This window comes from Camponotus floridanus, unplaced genomic scaffold, assembly GCF_003227725.1.
Source record: "Camponotus floridanus strain SB8 unplaced genomic scaffold, Cflo_v7.5 scaffold454, whole genome shotgun sequence".
Classification (NCBI taxonomy): domain Eukaryota; kingdom Metazoa; phylum Arthropoda; class Insecta; order Hymenoptera; family Formicidae; genus Camponotus; species Camponotus floridanus.
The window spans coordinates 6,874-25,773 of record NW_020229608.1 but is presented as its reverse complement, the minus strand read 5'-3'; the positions used below and the strand labels follow the sequence as shown (position 1 = coordinate 25,773).

At 33.3% G+C, this 18,900-nt stretch overlaps 1 protein-coding gene across 2 annotated transcripts; it reads right to left on the bottom strand.

Moving 5' to 3' along the window:
• Positions 1-2,357: 2,357 nt before the first annotated feature.
• On the bottom strand, positions 2,358-17,975 carry LOC105248152 (low-density lipoprotein receptor-related protein 6). 2 transcript variants are annotated; one of them, XM_025411936.1, is made up of 11 exons: positions 17,698-17,975; positions 16,017-16,781; positions 14,588-14,982; positions 13,291-13,925; positions 12,765-12,932; positions 11,348-11,632; positions 10,009-11,248; positions 8,197-8,659; positions 5,712-6,027; positions 4,636-4,865; positions 2,358-3,079 (listed from the first exon to the last, which is right to left on the bottom strand). In XM_025411936.1, exons 1-11 carry the CDS (start codon positions 17,771-17,773, stop codon positions 2,706-2,708), a joined length of 4,947 nt encoding a protein of 1,648 aa, XP_025267721.1. In that variant the 5' UTR covers positions 17,774-17,975; the 3' UTR covers positions 2,358-2,705. The 2 variants fall into 2 exon arrangements, with proteins under 2 accessions (XP_025267721.1, XP_019882079.1); XM_020026520.2 differs by lacking the exons at positions 2,358-3,079; positions 4,636-4,865 and adding an exon at positions 5,124-5,216.
• Between the last annotated feature and the right edge of the window lie 925 nt (positions 17,976-18,900).

The window sequence follows — 18,900 nt, the reverse complement described above, 5'->3', positions numbered from 1 at the left end:
AATATTATTATAGAATTTTTTAATATAATATAATTTTTAACATAATTAATAAGCAAGAATAACAATTAATAAGGAGAATAATAAGGAAAAGAGATGCTCTTAAAGAGAGACTCTTTTTCTTAGTAAATTTTCCTAATTTTCCCTTAAAAAAAGTACATTTACGAATAGGAAGAAAACAGTGCAGTGGATATAATATTTCTGTGTAATCTGTGGGATTTGAATTCCTCTCTTATCGCTGTAATAAATGCGAATTAAAGCTTGCGAAGCGGACTTGCACACGAAAATTTACAGATTTGAGTTTTCTGCATTGGTTATTCGTTCATTTAATATACATCGCTTCTTTTACGCAAGGAACGGATATATGTGCGTTAACGTTACGCCGGTTATTTTTACATATACATTGTAATCAAATATTGTACATACAATAAAACGCAATCAATTATTGCTAAGCTTTTGATTAACATAATAATTTCTATTTATGTGATGTTTGTAATCTATTTTATATGCAGACTTTTTGTAAATTTACTCCCTCTTATAAGAAGGCTAAAACTTTTAGTAAGACTCTCTACAAAATTTTTATAGGCTCTGCAAAGAGACTTGGCTTATATAAAAAAAACTAAATCTTTTTGCAAGAGTTAATTTTACAAAAAACCTGCGATTTTATATATGTATATGTGATATGTCCTTGAATTCGACAATAAATGTATATTTCGCGAGATATAATGATAAAAAAATAACCAAATAAATGAATAAAATATTAACGCAAAACATTACACTATAGTAAAATATTGTAAAATACTGTAAAAGGCAAGTGCCATTTTCTTATCGCAGCTATGTATATTTGTTGAAAGACGTAGAAAAGTGATATATAAAAAACGGTAAACTTTTTCGAATATATATACAGGGTATAACTGAAAAAAACATATATCATAAATGTATTCAGTTACACCCCGTATAAAAGCTATTTTTATACGGGGGTGTAACTGAAATAACGTTTTCAATTTAGTCGTAAAATATATAAGACGCACCTTTGGTTAAGTCTTGTCGATTAAATTGCAAATAACATGCGATTAATACGATAAAATAATATAATAATAATAATTCAGAAGAATAATATGTATAATCCAGATAATAATATTAATAATATACAATATACTTGGATATTACAATTAAAAAAACTGAATTATAAATAATAAATGCAAAATAATAGCCGCAAAATAGAAGAAAAATGGATGTTGCTCCTCGATATGTTAAATACTTCCTCTATACACAACGCTACTTCTGATTATATCTGTCTTACGATTGTATACATTTTTTTTTACAAATGTAATGCCTTGGGTAATATTTTCATATGAAGAAAAAAATTACGCTTAAAAATATGTATATTTAGTACCGCGCGAGATAGAATAGTAAAAAATGTTTCTCTCTTTGTACATTGAAAACTATGAAAATGTAAATAGTAGGCACAAATGGTATTATTATTACTATTGTTATTATTATTATTATTATTATTATTATTATTATTATTATTATTATTATTATTATTACTATTATTACTATTATTATTATTATTATTATTATTATTATTATTATTAAGGTAACTTACGTAAATATTTCCTCTATATCAGTCTAAAAATCTTGCCTCGTTGCTTTTAAGTTTAAAACATTACAGGCCATTATAATAAATCATGCAATATATATAAAATGATATTACATGTTTATATATATAATAACATACATACGGATATATGCATGCACGCATACACGCATATATATGAATAGAAAAATCACTTAACGATTTTCGCAATAATTATGCGAAATTAATTGAAAAAGATCAACTCTCACGAATATTTAGGCAAAAAGAAACAGCCTGCTATCATGTATCAGCTGTACGATGAAGCGTTGGGAAAAGCGCTATGTAAATGACAATTATACGTATAAATCGCGTTAAATTCTTCGATATTAGTGATCGTATAACGACAGACTGCCTTTTCTTGCAGCGCATTAATATTTGCGCCAAGTCAATTTTTTTGTAATTAATTTCTCATCAATTATTGCGAAAATAGTAAAACTTTTCTATTCTTATAATTATTCTAACTTTTATATATATATATATATATATATATATATATATATATATGTCTATGAATATATATGTATGTATATATATATATATATATATATATATATATATATATACACACACACAAATTATATAGAATGATTATAATATATAAAGAATCTCCTATCTAAACACGCAATTATTTCTCAAACGTATTTAAAGTTAACATTCAATTAGTATTGAATGTTAACTTTAAATACGTTTGAGAAATAATTTAGTATGTTGTGTACCTGTGGTTATTTTTCTAAAAAACTTAAAGCTTAAAGGAAGATTATTCATCGTCAAAATTTTCCTTTTCCTATATAATAAAGATTAAAAAATAATAAAAACTTTGTCCCGTAAAAAGGACGATTAATGAGTTGGTGGGAATCATAAAAAAAATCCTGATAGATGAAAGATAACTCTTTCTCTCTCAAATATTATTGCTATAAGTCTAATTTTGTTAGATTGAATTTTTGATCTTGTTTAAGTAATTGTATGAATATCTTGGTCGAGTATTCTGCGCGCGACGTTGTTTAATATCGAATAAAAGAAATACTGATGTCAGTTAAAAATTACTATCTATCTTTGATCAAGATTAATCTCAAGGCACTGGCGACGGCGGCGGTGGTAGAGGACTGAAATACGTGGACGATCTGGAGCTGGGAGACGGCGGACAGCTAATCGCCGCGTCGCTGTGATAGACAGAGCGTGGAGTAGGCGGCGGTGGAAACGGCTCACTCTCATAACGGTAACGCGCTGGGTAATTGCTATCCGACTCGTCGCAGACATCGGTGCTGCACGGAGTAGGAGGTGGTGGTTGATTAATACTCCTGTAGTGTCGATATGGCTTGTACCGAGACGCGTTGCTGCTCGAGCAACGTGTCGAACTAGCGATGGTCGCCGGACTCGGTGGTGGGTTCAACGTCTCCTGGGGATATCCACCCGCGGAGCTTCCCCTGGTAGAGCTTGACGCTCCTGCGATGAAACGGGAATTGCTTATATAAATATAATTCTCGTAGTATTAAGGAAATTTTTAAGAATCAAAATAAAATAAATTTTATTTCTTGAAATAAGAATATTATAATAATATACAGGATGTTAATATTATAATAATATACAGGGTCTGTTATGTATTAAAACAATTTTTCTTACACGGGAATCTCACATCTAAATGAATATTGTTTGAGAATAAGAGCTATTAAGAGCCAAGGCGGATGGTAGTGCGTGAACTTAAAACGATTAGTAATTCGCGAAAATTAAACCGCGTTTTTATTGAAAAATTAATGACATATGCCTATATTTTACTTGATGCATAAAGCCAAGATATAGGTTTCTCAAATCCGAGAACACACTATAAGACCCCTCTTAACCCCCCTGAAGAGACGTAGGCGAGAAAAATATCGGAGCGAAGTCGCTGAATCGAGAATCGAACCCGAATCTTCCCGAAGATTCCCGTGTAAGAAAAATTGTTTTAATATACAGGGTGTTTTATTTTAATTTCCTCAGACAAATATTTCGGAAAATAATGAAAAATCGAAAAAATGTTTCAGACAAAAGTTGTATGGTTTTTAGGGGGACATAAGATGATGCCATTAGTTTGACCTTGAAGAGTTACATGAAGGTTACGTGAAGGTCATTTTGAATTTCTTAAATGGAACATCCTATATATTTTTGCATATTCTTGTAGCTCATCTCGAGAGCTTTCCAAAACACTATAATAAAGTATTTTTCTATTGAGTGCTTTCCGAGTTATGAGGCTTAAAATCATTTCTTAATTTTACATAAACCGTAAAATATCTTGTAAAATATTCATTTTTCGATTATCTTACCTTAATATTTTTATGTATAAAATAATGAGAGGAATCAATTGGTGTAAAGGAAAAACATAGTTGTTTTTAAGAAATAATATGTAATTAATTGCAAATTACATATTTTTTCTAAGAATCAATTATGTGTTTTCTTTACTAATTGATTCCTCTCATTATTTTGTATATAAAAGTATTAAGGTAAGATAATCGAAAAATGAATATTTTTCAAAATAATTTACGGTTTATGTAAAATTAAGAAATGATTTCAAGCCTTATAACTCAAAAAGTACTTGATGAAAAAAATGTTTGTTTATAGTGTTTTGAAAAGCTCTCGAGATAAGCTACAAGAATATGCAAAAATATATAGGGTGTTCCATTTAAGAAATTTAAAATAACCTTCACGTAATCTTCATGTGACTCTTCAAAGTCAAACTAATGGCACCATCTTATGTTACCTAGAAACCATACAACTTTTGTCTGTAACATTTTTTCGATTTTTCATTATTTCCCGAAATATTTGCCTGAGGAAATTAAAATGAAACACCCTGTATGTATATATATATATATATATATATATATATATATATATATATATATTAATTAATAAAAAAAAGTTTATATAATTTTTATAGATGTTTCAAGACTATGATATGTACTTCATACAGCTACTTGGATTGCGATTCTGTTATAATTGCATGATTTTCTCTCCTAAAGATACACTACCTGTGATATGACTGCGATCATAACTAGAACCAAAACTGCTCCCGTTTAGCATAGACATCCTTACGGCTTCCATTCCAGCTTTGAGACCTCCTCCTGTTCCTACGTCCTTCCTGTTATTTTTCTGCGAAGCGAATATTGGCTTTACTGTTCGATTATTATTTGGTTTCGGCGATAACGGATCTCCCGCCGAATCATGTAAGATATCGGGCAGACCTTCATTTCCAGTAAACCTAATAATGATAATAATACATTTATATAATACATTTGTATATTAATATATATAAGGTGTTTCATATGAAGTTACAAGATGTTTCTTCGAAACTTGACATCATATAAAAAATGTTTCAGACAAAATTTATAGTTATAGAGAGAAAGAAATTGCTTAAAGGACTATGCCCAGTTTCAGCCCGAAATGAACAGTAATAAATCATATATTAATCGATAGAAGGTAATTAAGAAGTACAAAATAAAAGGTTTTAATTGCCTAATTGAAGTCTGGCGAAATATCTACTTATCTTTCTTCAAATTCTCCTCCCTGATCAGAGCTCTCTAATGCCACAAAAATATTACTGGCTGAATATCTAAAGTTTTAGAGAGAAAGAAATTGTTAATCTTGAGTGAATTAAAATCATTTTTTAAAATCATATTAAAGTCAACTTAATTATTTTAAATACCATCCTAATTTTTTTATAAAAAACATGAATTCTTCATAATATTTGTAGACGTTCAAAATTATAAGAGTATAATAGCTACAAATTGAGTACGAGATATTTTAATTTGACATAATTTTACGCAAATTAAAATATTTTGTAAACTAATAGCTTATATTTTTTGGTCATCCTCCTATATTTTATGTCGAATATTGCGGAGAATTTATACAAAAATTACAGCGATCCTATTTAAAAAAAATTAACTATTTAAAAAAATTTGATTTTAATATGACTTTGAAAAATAAATTTTATTAAAAGAAGTTATTTTTTTCTCTCAAATCCCTAATTTTGTGTAAAACATTTATGTCAAGTTTTTTACTTTATATGAAACACTTTGCTAAATAATTTAATGTAATACAAAATAACCTTCTGCGGCAGTAATAGTAACTTAAAATGATCGCAACAGCCACGATCACTACTATTAGAATAACGATGATGTAAGTCATCTTGCCAGACTCGCTAGGTGCTCTGGATCCACTGTTCTGACGGTGCGGATTATGTGGATCAGCACAAACTGGCGATAGCTCGTCGCTGCCATCAGCACAATCATCCCAACCATCGCATATGGATCTCCCGGCGATGCAAACACCGCTTCTGCATTGAAATTGTCCGGGCTGGCAGCAGTGCTCCTCATCCAATCCATCCGAGCATTGCGGTGTCCCATCGCACACCATAGATAGATCTATGCAAATAAAGATTTATTTCTCGATATTTATTTACTTTTTATTTTATTTTGAATTAAGTTTATCAGTTTACCTTAGAATTATTAAAATTCAAAAAGAATAATGAAAGATAAAATACATCAACTTATATCAGTATAAAAAAAAAAATAGAAAAAAAATAGAAAAAAATAGAAAAAAAAGAAAAAAATAGAAAATAGAAAAAAATAATAAAAAGATTGCAATCGTTCTAAACGAAATTCATTAGATTTTAATTCGCTAAAAGGAATCATAAATTTATAATATTTAAAAAAATCTAGATATTCATCAGCCAGTGATATTTTTATGACATTAGAGAGTTCTGATAAGGGAGGAGAATTTGAAGAAAGATAAGTACATATTTCGCCAGACTTCAATTAGGCAATTAAAACCTTTTAGTTTGTACTTCTTGATTACCTCCTATTAATATATAATTTATTACTGTTCATTTGAGGTTCAAATTGGACATAGTCCTTTAATAGCAATTTCATTTCTTAAGTTAAATATAAAACTTTAATTGAAGAGATAGCAATAAAAATTAATATAACAGATTAAATTCATTCAATTGTATAACTTTGTAATAAAAATTAATTAATAAATTTATTAGTAATTATGTAAATATAATTTAAAAAATTAGTAAAATAAGATTTAAAATTATTATGATAAAATCATGAAAAAGAAATTATATCATAAGTTGATGAGTTTGAATTTTTTAATGATCAAGTATTATAATTTTTACGTATATGGTATCTCATAAAAATTGTATCAGTGCTCCGTTTTGTGCAATTTGAAAGCACGATGCAAAAAATATGAATTTATTGAATTGAATAAAAAAATCGATCCATTTTTTTTTTTAATTTTTCGGGAAATATCTGAAGAATATTCAACCAAATTTTACTGAAAAATTCGTAAAATTAAAGGAGTTATGAGATTGAATAGAATAGAACATAAATAAATCAAGATTTTAAATGCATTTTTCTTAAAACAAAAAAAAGTTGACGCGATGGATATCTTGAAAACTAATAGACCGAATAACTTTAAATTTTTTTAATTGAAGAATACTTTTTTGAAGATACTGAAAGTAATTAGAATTTGAAAAATTAATATTTAATAATTTTTTGATCTTAAAGAAATCAAAAAATTTTAGCAAAATTGAAATATCTAATTTTAAAATATAACATCATTTTGTCAGTTTTCAATTTTTTTTTAATGAAATTAGATTCGATATCCAAAAATACATATCACGCTATTGAATTATGCATCTTTGAGACTGCTATTCGTAGCGGCTCGTAATGTCCAAAAGGTTATGTGAAGGTCATTTTGAATTTCTTAAATGGAACATCCTATATATTTTTGCATATTCTTGTAGCTTAATTCGAGAGCTTTCCAAAACACTATAAATAAACATTTTTTCATCAGGCACTTTTTGAGTTATAAGGCTTGAAATCATTTCTTAATTTTACATAAACTGTAAATTATTTTGAAAAATATTCATTTTTCGATTATCTTACCTTAATACTTTTATGTACAAAATAATGAGAGGAATCAATTGGTGTAAAGGAAAAACATAATTGTTTTTAAGAAAAAATATGTAATTAATTGCAAATTATATATTTTTTCTAAGAATCAATTATGTTTTCTTTACACCAATTGATTCCTCTCATTATTTTGTACATAAAAGTATTAAGGTAAGATAATCAAAAAATGAATATTTTTCAAAATAATTTATGGTTTATATAAAATTAAGAAATGATTTCAAGCCTTATAACTCAAAAAGTACTTGAAAAAATGTTTATTTACCATATAGTGTTTTGGAAAGCTCTCGAGATAAGCTACAATATGCAAGAATATATAGGGTGTTCCATTTAAGAAATTCAAAATGACCTTTACGTAACCTTCATGTGATTCTTCAAAGTCAAACTAATGGCACCATCTTATGTCCCCCTAGAAACCATATAACTTTTGTCTGAAACATTTTTTCGATTTTTCATTATTTTCCGAAATATTTGTCTGGGGAAATTAAAATAAAACACTCTGTATGTAAAACATTAAAGACCTCAATCTCTAATATTCCTCAAAACTACTAATTTTTCATATTACTAAAGTAAATTGAATTCTTAATCAACGATGAAAAAAAGCTGGTGTCCACTAACCAATACAACGGTTCTGACACCTGAATTGTTCGCGGGTGCACATGGGACATCCCAGTTCGTCGCTACCATCTGGACAATCAGTCTGACCATCGCACTTCCACAGGACAGGGATGCAGTCCTTGCCTGTAGCCGAACTTGATCCGGCACACGTGAAGTGCTCGTTTCCACAAGCAGGTGCCGTACGACACGTTCGACCGTCATCAGACAGGACCAAGGATCTCGGGCACGAGCAACGCGGTAACACTGAGGCGCCATTGTCGGCACCGGTGCCGATAATAGTGGTGATGCCGATACAGAAATGCGAACAGCCACCGTAGTCATTGAACGGGCTACACACATGCGTCTCCATGAGCGAGTCCTCAGGTGTGTTGACTGCAATGAGATCCGTAAGCGCGCGACTAGTCGACATCAGGGCGCTTTGCTTGAGACTTGAGCCGGATACCTTGTCAACTCCCTCAATCGCCTGTCGATTCATTAGATTCGTTAGATAAAGGTACAGTGTTTGCTGTAGATAATTTCGAAATTATCTAGATAAAGATAAAAATAAAAATCCGTAAATTTATCTTAGATGAGATAAAGATGATTTTGCTTTTACTTAATCTAGATGAAAGATGGTTATTGCAATAATCTAGACAATTATCTAGATATTTTTGTCTATTTTATAAGACTATAAGTCTTTGTAAAATAAGTATTTGTAAAAAATGTGACGCAGATTATAAATGGGATATTAAAATCATAAACACATATTCTTTCTCTTTTCCTAAAGAATATTTAAATAATAAAAAGGTATATAAATGATATGATAAATATTTATTTATTAATTTATATTTATAGGCCGGTATTTATAGTCCGTATATTTAAGATCATCCTAAGTTCATCTTTAAATATTAAATGTATTATTTTATTGGCTACAGATTATCTGAAGATGAACTTAAGATGATCTTAAATATAAGATCGGACTATGAATACCGGCCATAATATATTTATAATATATTTATAATATATTAATAATATAATAATCAATGTGTAACAATACATATATTATTTTTATAAAATATACATTAATGCATTACACAAATTTAAGTAAAACAAGTACAAGATAAAGTATATTTGTAATATTATTTCCCAAATAAAAATATATTTTAGATATTTTAGATAGATTTTTAGAAGCTTGCCTCTAAACTCTTGGAAAACTCTTGTGCATAATTAAAACGTCATCTTAGGCAATTTTTAGATAAGATGACATATTTTTTATCTAAGATAAAGATACTTTGTATTTCTTCATCTAGTTAAAGATAAAGATGATCTATTTCTTTCTAGATAATTTTATCTAGATACCAGCAAACATTGACAGTGTCTATTCTAACAAAAATTGCCATACTTTGTATTTCTATCTATATAATTATCTAGATAATTTTATCTAGATACCAGCAAACACTGACAGTGTCTATTCTAACAAATATCGCCATACTTTGTATTTCTTCATCTAGTTAAAGATAAAGATAATCTATTTCTTTATCTAGATAATTATCTAAATAATTTTATCTAGATACCAGCAAACACTGACAGTGTCTATTCTAACAAATATCGCCATATTTTGTATTTCTTCATCTAGTTAAAGATAAAGATGATATATTTCTTTATCTAGATAATTATCTAGATACTAGCAAACACTGACAGTGTCTATTCTAACAAATATCGCCATACTTTGTATTTCTATCTAGATAATTATCTAGATAATTTTATCTAGATACCAGCAAACACTGACAGTGTCTATTCTAACAAATAGCCATAAAATGAAATATCACCCACCTGGACATCACGATCGTACCAGTAGAGATGATCATAAAGCACCGCTAAATGAATCGGCGAAGTCTGTTTAGTAGCGGCGGCCACTAGAATTCTGCGGTTGCCGCCGTTGAAGTCAGCACACTCGATCTGCCTACCGTAGGCCCAAAAGACGATGTTGGTCGCAGCATCGATGGTCAAACCAGTCGGCTGCTCCGGCAGGTCGCCAGCGATCACGTGGCGTTCCTTGCCATCCATTTTGCTGCGCATCACTCGCATCCTCTTGCCCACGTCTGTCCAAAAGAGCAATCGCCGCCGCGAGTGAATGGCAATATTACGCGGTTTCTCGCTGTCGCCCTTCACCACGACACCTAGGGCCGAGCCATTGTCCAATCGCGTGACGTTAATGGCGTCGTTCTCGCTACATGTCCAGAAGAGCAATCTGCCAAGGGGATCCAGTGCGAGATCGAACGGATGCCCGGTCCCGCCGGTGAACACCACAACCTTGCTGCTGTGCTGCTGCTGCGTGCGATTCTCGAGGGCACGACGAATCGACATGGTGCGCCCGTCGATCCAGTAGACGTGCTGCGTCACTGGATCGAACTCGATCGCCCGGACGTTCTTCAGGCCTGGCACACGCAGTACCACATCCGCACAGTCATGCGCTTCATCAGGCAAGTAACGCGCGATTGCGTTGCGCAAACTGTAGATCATAAACTGCCGAGGCGCCACGCACGTCCGATTATCCGGTGATAGTGCGTAGTGCGTGGGACACGCGCATCTGTGCGTGACGGAAGCACCGCCTTCGGTTGGTCCTGGCAAAGCGATGCAGAGGTGACTACAATTACCATTCGTAATGGCGCACGGATTCCAGCCGGTCTGCCTGGACTCGTGGAATATCTTGAGATCTGTCACAGATTCCAGCTTGTCATGGATTTTGGTTCGATTCGCTCCGGTCAGCTTATCTGCCCGCTCAATGTCGTCTGTGTTCCAATCAGTCCAGTAGATGTAATCGCGATATTGCGTGATACTGAAAGGATAGCCTATGTCGTGCGAGATGATGACTTCCTTCTTTCGTGCGAGAAGATCGAAACAGTCAATCGCGGGCGTGGAGACATCGGCCCAATAGAGCTTTCGCGCGACGTGATCGAGGGTCAGACCGTTTGCTCGGCCGATGTTTGAGACAGTCACTTGTCGTTGCGTGCCGTCCAATAAAGCTCTCTCTATGCTGCCAGCATCGCCCCATTCGGCCCAGTACATGTGGCTAATGATGAAAGAGTGAATGAACGTCAAACTACTGGGATCTATCGAGTTGTGAAGGATATTCCAGGATGATACGAACAACATAAGATGGAAAACTTACCCTTTCGCAGGATCTAGAGCCAGAGACTTGGGCTCGATGAGGTTTTGCCACACGAGTACCTTTCTGCTGCCACCTTCCAATCTGATCATCTCTATCCTACGCATGTTAATGTCGCTCCAATAAAGATTGTGCGCGATCCAATCTAACGCAAGACCCTCCGGCGATTCTAGGCCGAGATCGACCACTCTTTCCATGTCCGATCCATTCATAAAGGCACGTGTAATGGCTTTAATTTTAACATCCGTCCAATAGATACGATTCTCGAGTAAATCAAAGTCCAAGGCGCTAGAGAGAGAGAGATGGAACAAATAAGTAATACAGGGTGTCCCATTTTATCACCCTGAATAACTTTTGTAATTTTGATTGTAGAAAAAAATGTTTCAGACAAAAGTTGTATGGTTTTAAGGGGCGCTTAAGATGGTGCCATAAGTTTGACCTTGAAGAGTCACTTGAAGGTCACGTGAAGGTCACCTCCAACTTTTCAAATAGGACACCCTGTGAGCTTTTACATATTATTGTAGCTCATCTCGAGAGCTTTCCAAAACACTATAATAAAGTATTTTTCTATTGAGTGCTTTCCGAGTTATGAGGCTTGAAATCATTTCTTAATTTTACATAAACCGTAAAATATCTTGTAAAATATTCATTTTTCGATTATCTTACTTTAATACTCTTATGTACAAAATAATGAGAAGAATCAATTGGAGTAATGAAAACACATAATGGTTTCGAAAAAAAAAAAATGTAATTTGCAATTAACAATTACATATTTTTTCTTAAAAATAACTGTGTGTTTTCTACACCAATTGATTCCTCTCATCATTTTGTACATAAAAGTATTAAGGTAAGATAATCAAAAAATGAATATTTTACAAAATATTTTATGATTTATTTAAAATTAAGAAATGATTTGAAGTCTCATAAATAAGAGAAAAGCACTCAATACAAAAATACTTTATTATAGTGTTTTGGAAAGCTCTCGAGATGAGTTACAAGAATATGTAAAAGCACATAGGGTGTCCCATTTAAAAAGTTGTATGTGACCTTCACGTGACTCTTCAAGGTCAAACTAATGGCTCCATCTTATGTGCCCCTTAAAACCATACAACTTTTGTCTGAAACATTTTTTTCTACAATCAAAATTAAAAAAGTTATTCAGGCTGATCGATTAAAATGGGACACCCTGTATAAGTAACACATCTATCAAAAAAAGCAATTAAGATGCGGAAAGACAATGCATCTCATCATTATAATAAAATGCTGAATATAAAAATCCGTAAAAAAAAAAAATTACAATTGCTCGAAAAATCTTTCTTCGCAAAAAATATAGATTTGTTCTTTTTTTAATAAATATTTCTAACACACTTTATATAACTTTATCTAAAAATATTCAATTTAATGTTTTAGCTGTACTAACCTGGCTTCTTTGATACCTGTGACAGGTATAATATTATCGTTATTGGTATTCTCGATGCTGATCCGGCCAAGGTTCTCTTTCCTGGCAAACAGCAGGAAAGCGTCTGGCACGATGCACGTGCGCTTGTCCTTGGTTAATTCATAACCGATCTCACAGGCGCAAACGTACCTATAGTAAGTTTGAAATTTTATTAATTTATTTCTAAATTAAAAATTTATTAATACGCACAAATTAAATATTTTAATTATCATAAACATATATATGTATATAATTTTTTTGCTTTTCCACGTTAATAAAAATTATATTTCGATTTGACAACATGCGCGGAAGAAGAACCTCATCAAGAATTTTAGGAGGGTACCCGATTGACCACGTCGCCAATTGGCCAATTCAAAATAGGACTCCCTGATTGATTAATTGTTGCCGGTTACCCTAGGCACAGGTCGATATAATTGGCTGTGATCAATCGCAACGTGCTCAAACGGGACACTCCCGAATTTTACGATCATCCTAACATCCGTTGTACCTATTGTGAAGCCTATTGAGACAGAGATGGCTGCAACCACCATTGTCGCGAGCGCACGGCGACTTGCTGGCGTTCACTCGACCGAGATGTATAGCCTTGAGTCCCATTACGTTAGGCACCTGGTCAACGATGACTTCCCGATTACTGCCGGTGAGCTTATGCGCCCGATCGATGCTACGTCGCTGCCAATCGGTCCAGTATAGATAATCGCCCAACAGACTCAGACCGAACAGATGCGGTAGATTGTCGGTAATAATCTCGCGGCGATCGGTACCATCCATATTGGCTACCTCGATCTTGTCGGTCTTGGCGTCACACCAATAAATTTTTCCGCGTTCGAGGTCCAGGGCAATGCCGTTTGGCCAAACGATGTCTTTGATAATGAGTGCGATTCGTTCGGTGCCATCAAGATTGCTTCGCTCGATCTTAGGCCGCTTTTCGTTCCAATCGGTCCAGAACATTAGGCCATGCTCAGGTGCGACCGCGATTGCCCGCGGTTCAATTAGATCCTCGTTCACCAGTACACGTCGATTGGTGCCGTTCAATCGCGCCACCTCAATCCGATCCGTTCCCGTGTCTGTCCAATACAGATTGCGGGCGATCCAGTCTATCGCGACTCCATCTGGATTCACTACCTATGGGAACCAAAAGAAAGTTGTGGAGACAGAATATAAGATGTGAAAAACCTTACATTAGAATCTCTCAAAAATAAATCATACGGGCTTCTGATAGATTCTAACAGATTATCCTCATTCTTGTTAAATTCAAGACATTAAAAGATATCGTTTCACGATTTTTATTTTCTTATCTTAATACTTTTATGTAATAATAAGAGGAATATTGTATTTTCTCATGCTAAGCCACTTCTGAGTAACATGAAGGATAATGATGTGGGATAAAGAGATAATGATTCAGCCACGCAACAGCACGCAATGCACAGAATACTCTTTTTTGCGATTGTAGGAAGAATACAGTGTCCCATTTTAATCGATCACTCCGAATAACTTTTTTAATTTTGATTTTAGAAAAAAATGTTTGACAAAAGTTGTATGGCTTGAAGGGGGACATAAGATGGTGTCATTAGTTTGACATTGAAGAGTTACCTGAAGGTCACGTGAAGATCACATCCAACTTTTTAAATGGGACACCCTATATGCTTTTGCATATTCTTATAGTTCATCTCAAGAGCTTTCCAAAAATGTTTTGGAAGTGGCTTAGCGTGAGAAAATACAATATTTTTAGAGATACATTTTTGAGAGATTCCAGTGTATTTTTAAAAAGCAGAATGTTGAACCACCTCCGCGACGATTACATCTTCTTGACTCGATCCATCCAAGTAAGCGCGTCTAATGGCACAGGCCTGTTCATCGGTCCAGTATAACATTTTGTCTACTGTATCAAAATCGATCGCGATCGCGTGCTTGATGCCAGTAAGCGGCAGGGCAAAGTTAGTGTAGTCAGGCGAGTCCAAGGATATTCGACAGATCTCGTTTCGCTGGACGACCAGCAGCAGCTCCTGCGGTCCCTTGGCGCATGTATAATCATCCAGTAGCTTGATGCCCGTAGGACAAGCACAACTGTAACCGCGCTCTCCCGCACTCAGTAAACACAGATGGGAACAATTACCATTGTTAGATTTGCAGGGATTGTCGCCATAAGGTTGCCTTCTTGCATCCCAAACTTTAATGTCTCCTAAAAGACAGAAAAATAAAATATTAATATATGAAAAAATGCAAAATATATTTGCTGTATAAGTCTAATGATTTATTACAAAAATGTTCTTTGATTTTAGAGATGCTTGCTCGAAACTGAAATATATTACACAATAAATATACAGGACCAAAAGTCTGGATACAGTCGAATATCTCGTATAGCATGCATTTTAGAACAAAATGCTTTAGACAAAAGTTGTAAGGATTAAAAAGATGTATTTAACTGTAATATCCATTTGACATTGAGTGACATTGCCAAGATCAAGGCAAGGTCAACTTGAATTTTTTAAATGGAACCCCCTATTTTTCATTGCATATTCTTGTAGCTCATCTCGAGAATTTTCCAAAACACTATAATTAAGTTAGTTTTTATTAAGTACTTTCCGAGTTATGAGGCTTGAAATCATTTCTTAATTTTATATAAACCGTAAAATATCTTGTAAAATATTCATTTTTCGATTATCTTAATACTTTTATATACAAAATAATGAGAGGAATCAATTGGTGTAAAGAAAACACATAGTTATTTCGAAGAAAAAATGTAATTTGCAATTAACAATTAAATATTTTTTTTTAAGTAACTGTGTTTTCTTTACACCAATTGATTCCTTTCATTATTTTGTACATAAAATTATTAAGGTAAAATAATCGAAAAATGAATATTTTACAAGATATTTTACGGTTTATGTAAAATTAAGAAATGATTTCAAGCCTCATAACTCGGAAAGCACTCAATAGAAAAATACTTTATTATAGTGTTTTGGAAAGCTCTCTCGAGGTAAGCTACAAGAATATGCAATGAAAAATAGGGGGTTCCATTTAAAAAATTCAAGTTGACCTTGCCCTGACCTTGGTGACGCCACTCAATGTCAAATGGATAATACAGTTAAATACATCTTTTTAATCCTTACAACTTTTGTCTAAAGCATTTTGTTCTAAAATGCATTCTATACGAGATATTCGACTGTATCCAGACTTTTGGTCCATCCTGGACCAAAGGTATAATAAATATACCAGGTATATATTCTCCATGAAATAATTCGCGCGGACTCGTGTATTGTGACTGACGCATGTCGAACGTGTGGATGCACCAGGTCTTCCAGTCGGTCCAATACAATCGATCCTCCAAGAAAGTGATAGCGAATGGATAGTCCAGGCCCTTGCTAATTAATGTACGTCTATTGCGACCGTGATAATCCATTACAGCGATGAACCACAGTCTGCCATCCGCCCAGTAGATGAGTTCGTGCTGATAATCTATTGTTAAACCGTTCGGCCAGAATATATTTTCGGACACAATCACCTCGCGTGTACTCGGATCGCCATCCATACTGGCGCGTTCGATCTTAGGTATGTCGCCCCAATCGGTCCAGAAAAGAAGACCCTTCATCGGTGCTAAAGCAATCGCGCGTGGCTGATAAATGTCCGTCCAGAACAGCACCTTCCTATGACGACCATCGATACTAGTCACCTCGATCAGATTTTTCTCGCCATCCGTCCAATATAGCTTGCCCGTATACCAATCACAGGCAAGACCATCGGGTGATATCAGTCTGGAGTTCACCACAGTCATTCTTTCACTTGTATACGTGCCATTGGAGTGTGCGCATTGTATCATCTCCAGACCACTATCGGACCAGCAGATCAAGCCGCGTTCATAATAGAAATCCAGCGCCGCACCCTCCGATAGCTCTTTAATAATGATATTGACCTTGTTGTTGCGAGACACATTAGCCATTCTGAGGTCCTTATGTGTGGCAAAGAGAAGAATAGGTGAGCCTAAAAGTGATTTATTCAAAATATAATACAGGGTATCCCATTTTAATGTCCCACCTCAAATAACTTTCTTGTTTTTAATTTTAGAAAAAGATGTTTCAGACAAAAGTTGTATGGTTTCTAGAGAGGCATAAGATGGTGCCATTAGTTTGATCTTGAAGAGTCACATGAAGGTTGCATATTCTTGTAGCTTATTTCGAGAGCTTTTCAAAACACTATAAATAAACATTTTTTCATCAAGCACTTTTCGAATTATGAGGCTTGAAATTATTTCTTAATTTTACATAAATCATAAAATATCTTGTAAAATATTCATTTTTTCGATTAGCTTACCTTAATACTTTTATGTACAAAATAATGAGGGAAATCAATTGGTGTAAAGAAAACATACAGTTGTTTTTAAGAAAAAATACGTAATTTGCAATTAACAATAGTGTTTTGGAAAGCTCTCGAGATATGCTACAAGAATATGCAAAAATATATAAGATGTTCCATTTAAGAAATTCAAAATGACTTTCACGTAACCTTCGTGTGACTCTTTAAGGTCAAACTAATGGCACCATCTTATGTCCTCCTAGAAATCATACAACTTTCGTCTGAAACATCTTTTTCTAAAATTAAAAATAAGAAAGTTATTTGGCATGGGACATTAAAATGGGACACCCTATATAAATATAAAAAATAATAAAATATAATAAAAATAGCAACTTGTCCAAATTATAATAAATGTAAAAAAATATGAAAAATATGAAAAATTCACAATATATACAAATCAAAAGTAAATTAACTAATTGGCTTAAAAAAAGAGAGAAAGTCACAAATGTAAATATAAAATAAAAATAAAAAATAAAATTTTTAAAAATAAAAATAAAATAAAAAAAAGAAATGACGGGAACTTTGATAGACCAATTCTCCTTACCATGGCTAGAAAATGTGCCGCACCATAGAATAGAAATGACAATAAACAAATCGCTCCAGATCATGGCATGGGCCATTCTAAGAACATAGTTCACTTGTAGCCTCGAAATTATCAGTGTTCTTAGATCTTGGCACGATTGCAGCCACGTATCATCTCATTGTCACTGGATGAACAGAAGAAGCGTCTCGAAATAACGCTACATTCACCCTCGTCACGTTCTTTCCAGCCATTCACGCGCGACGAAAAAACCAAACAATCACACGCCATATATCATACGACGCGTCTTAAACCATGGAACACTGTGAACATAGATAGTGGACTCGATGATCAAGGTTAAAGCCTTAAGGGTAGGTTTTCATTAGAGACCCCTCTAATTAGAGGGACTAGAGAATCTCTAGGAGAGAGAATGGACAACTGATCATGTGACATGTGATCAAGCTTTTTTATGATTGGCTGGCAGAAAATGTATCAATTTTAGCTATTGCGACGCCAATGCAAAAATATGATGACACACAAATAGGTTAATATATGTGTGTCATGTGTGTCCTATTTGTGTGTCATCATATTTTGCATTGGCATCGCAATAGCTAAAATTGATACATTTTCTGCCAGCCAATCATGAAAAAGCTTGATCAGTTGTCCATTCTCTCTCCTAGAGGTTCTCTAAGAGGGACGGGATTCGATTGCCCACGTCGCCAATTGGCCGATTCAAAATAGGACTCTCTGATTGGTTAATCTTTGCTGGTTACCCTAGGCACAGGTCGATATGATTGACTGTGGTCAATCGGGACGTGGGCAAACGATACGCTCCCTAATCAGAGTCTGGACATAAGCAAGCTCTGATTGGTCCGCCATTTTTCTTCAATTCGCGCCAGTTTTATGAAATTTCTATTGCTATCAAATATAATAAATTAAATATAATAAATTATTAAATATTTAAAAAATACGGAAATTATTATCATATTTAAAAAATTAAATAATAAGAAAAATTAAAATGTTTATATTTTTTTAAATATAATAATTGAATATGAGAGTGAATGAATGAATGAGTGAGAGAAAGAATGAGTGAATGAGTTGAAAATATAAACTTTGATGAGTAATTAAATTGAAGTAATCAATTAATAGTTAAAAAAATAATAAGAAATAAAAAGTAAATAACATATATACAGGGTGACCCATTTTAACTTAGGCAGCCAAATAACT

Excerpts from the sequence above, each read along its gene's own strand:
- LOC105248152 (XM_025411936.1), bottom strand. The coding sequence starts at position 17,773 with ATGGCCCATGCCATGATCTGGAGCGATTTGTTTATTGTCATTTCTATT. Across the intron at positions 8,660-10,008 it reads GGTACGATCGTGATGTCCAG|GCGATTGAGGGAGTTGACAA; the intron begins GTGGGTGATATT and ends ATGAATCGACAG. Across the intron at positions 6,028-8,196 it reads GTGTCAGAACCGTTGTATTG|ATCTATCTATGGTGTGCGAT; the intron begins GTTAGTGGACAC and ends TTATTTGCATAG.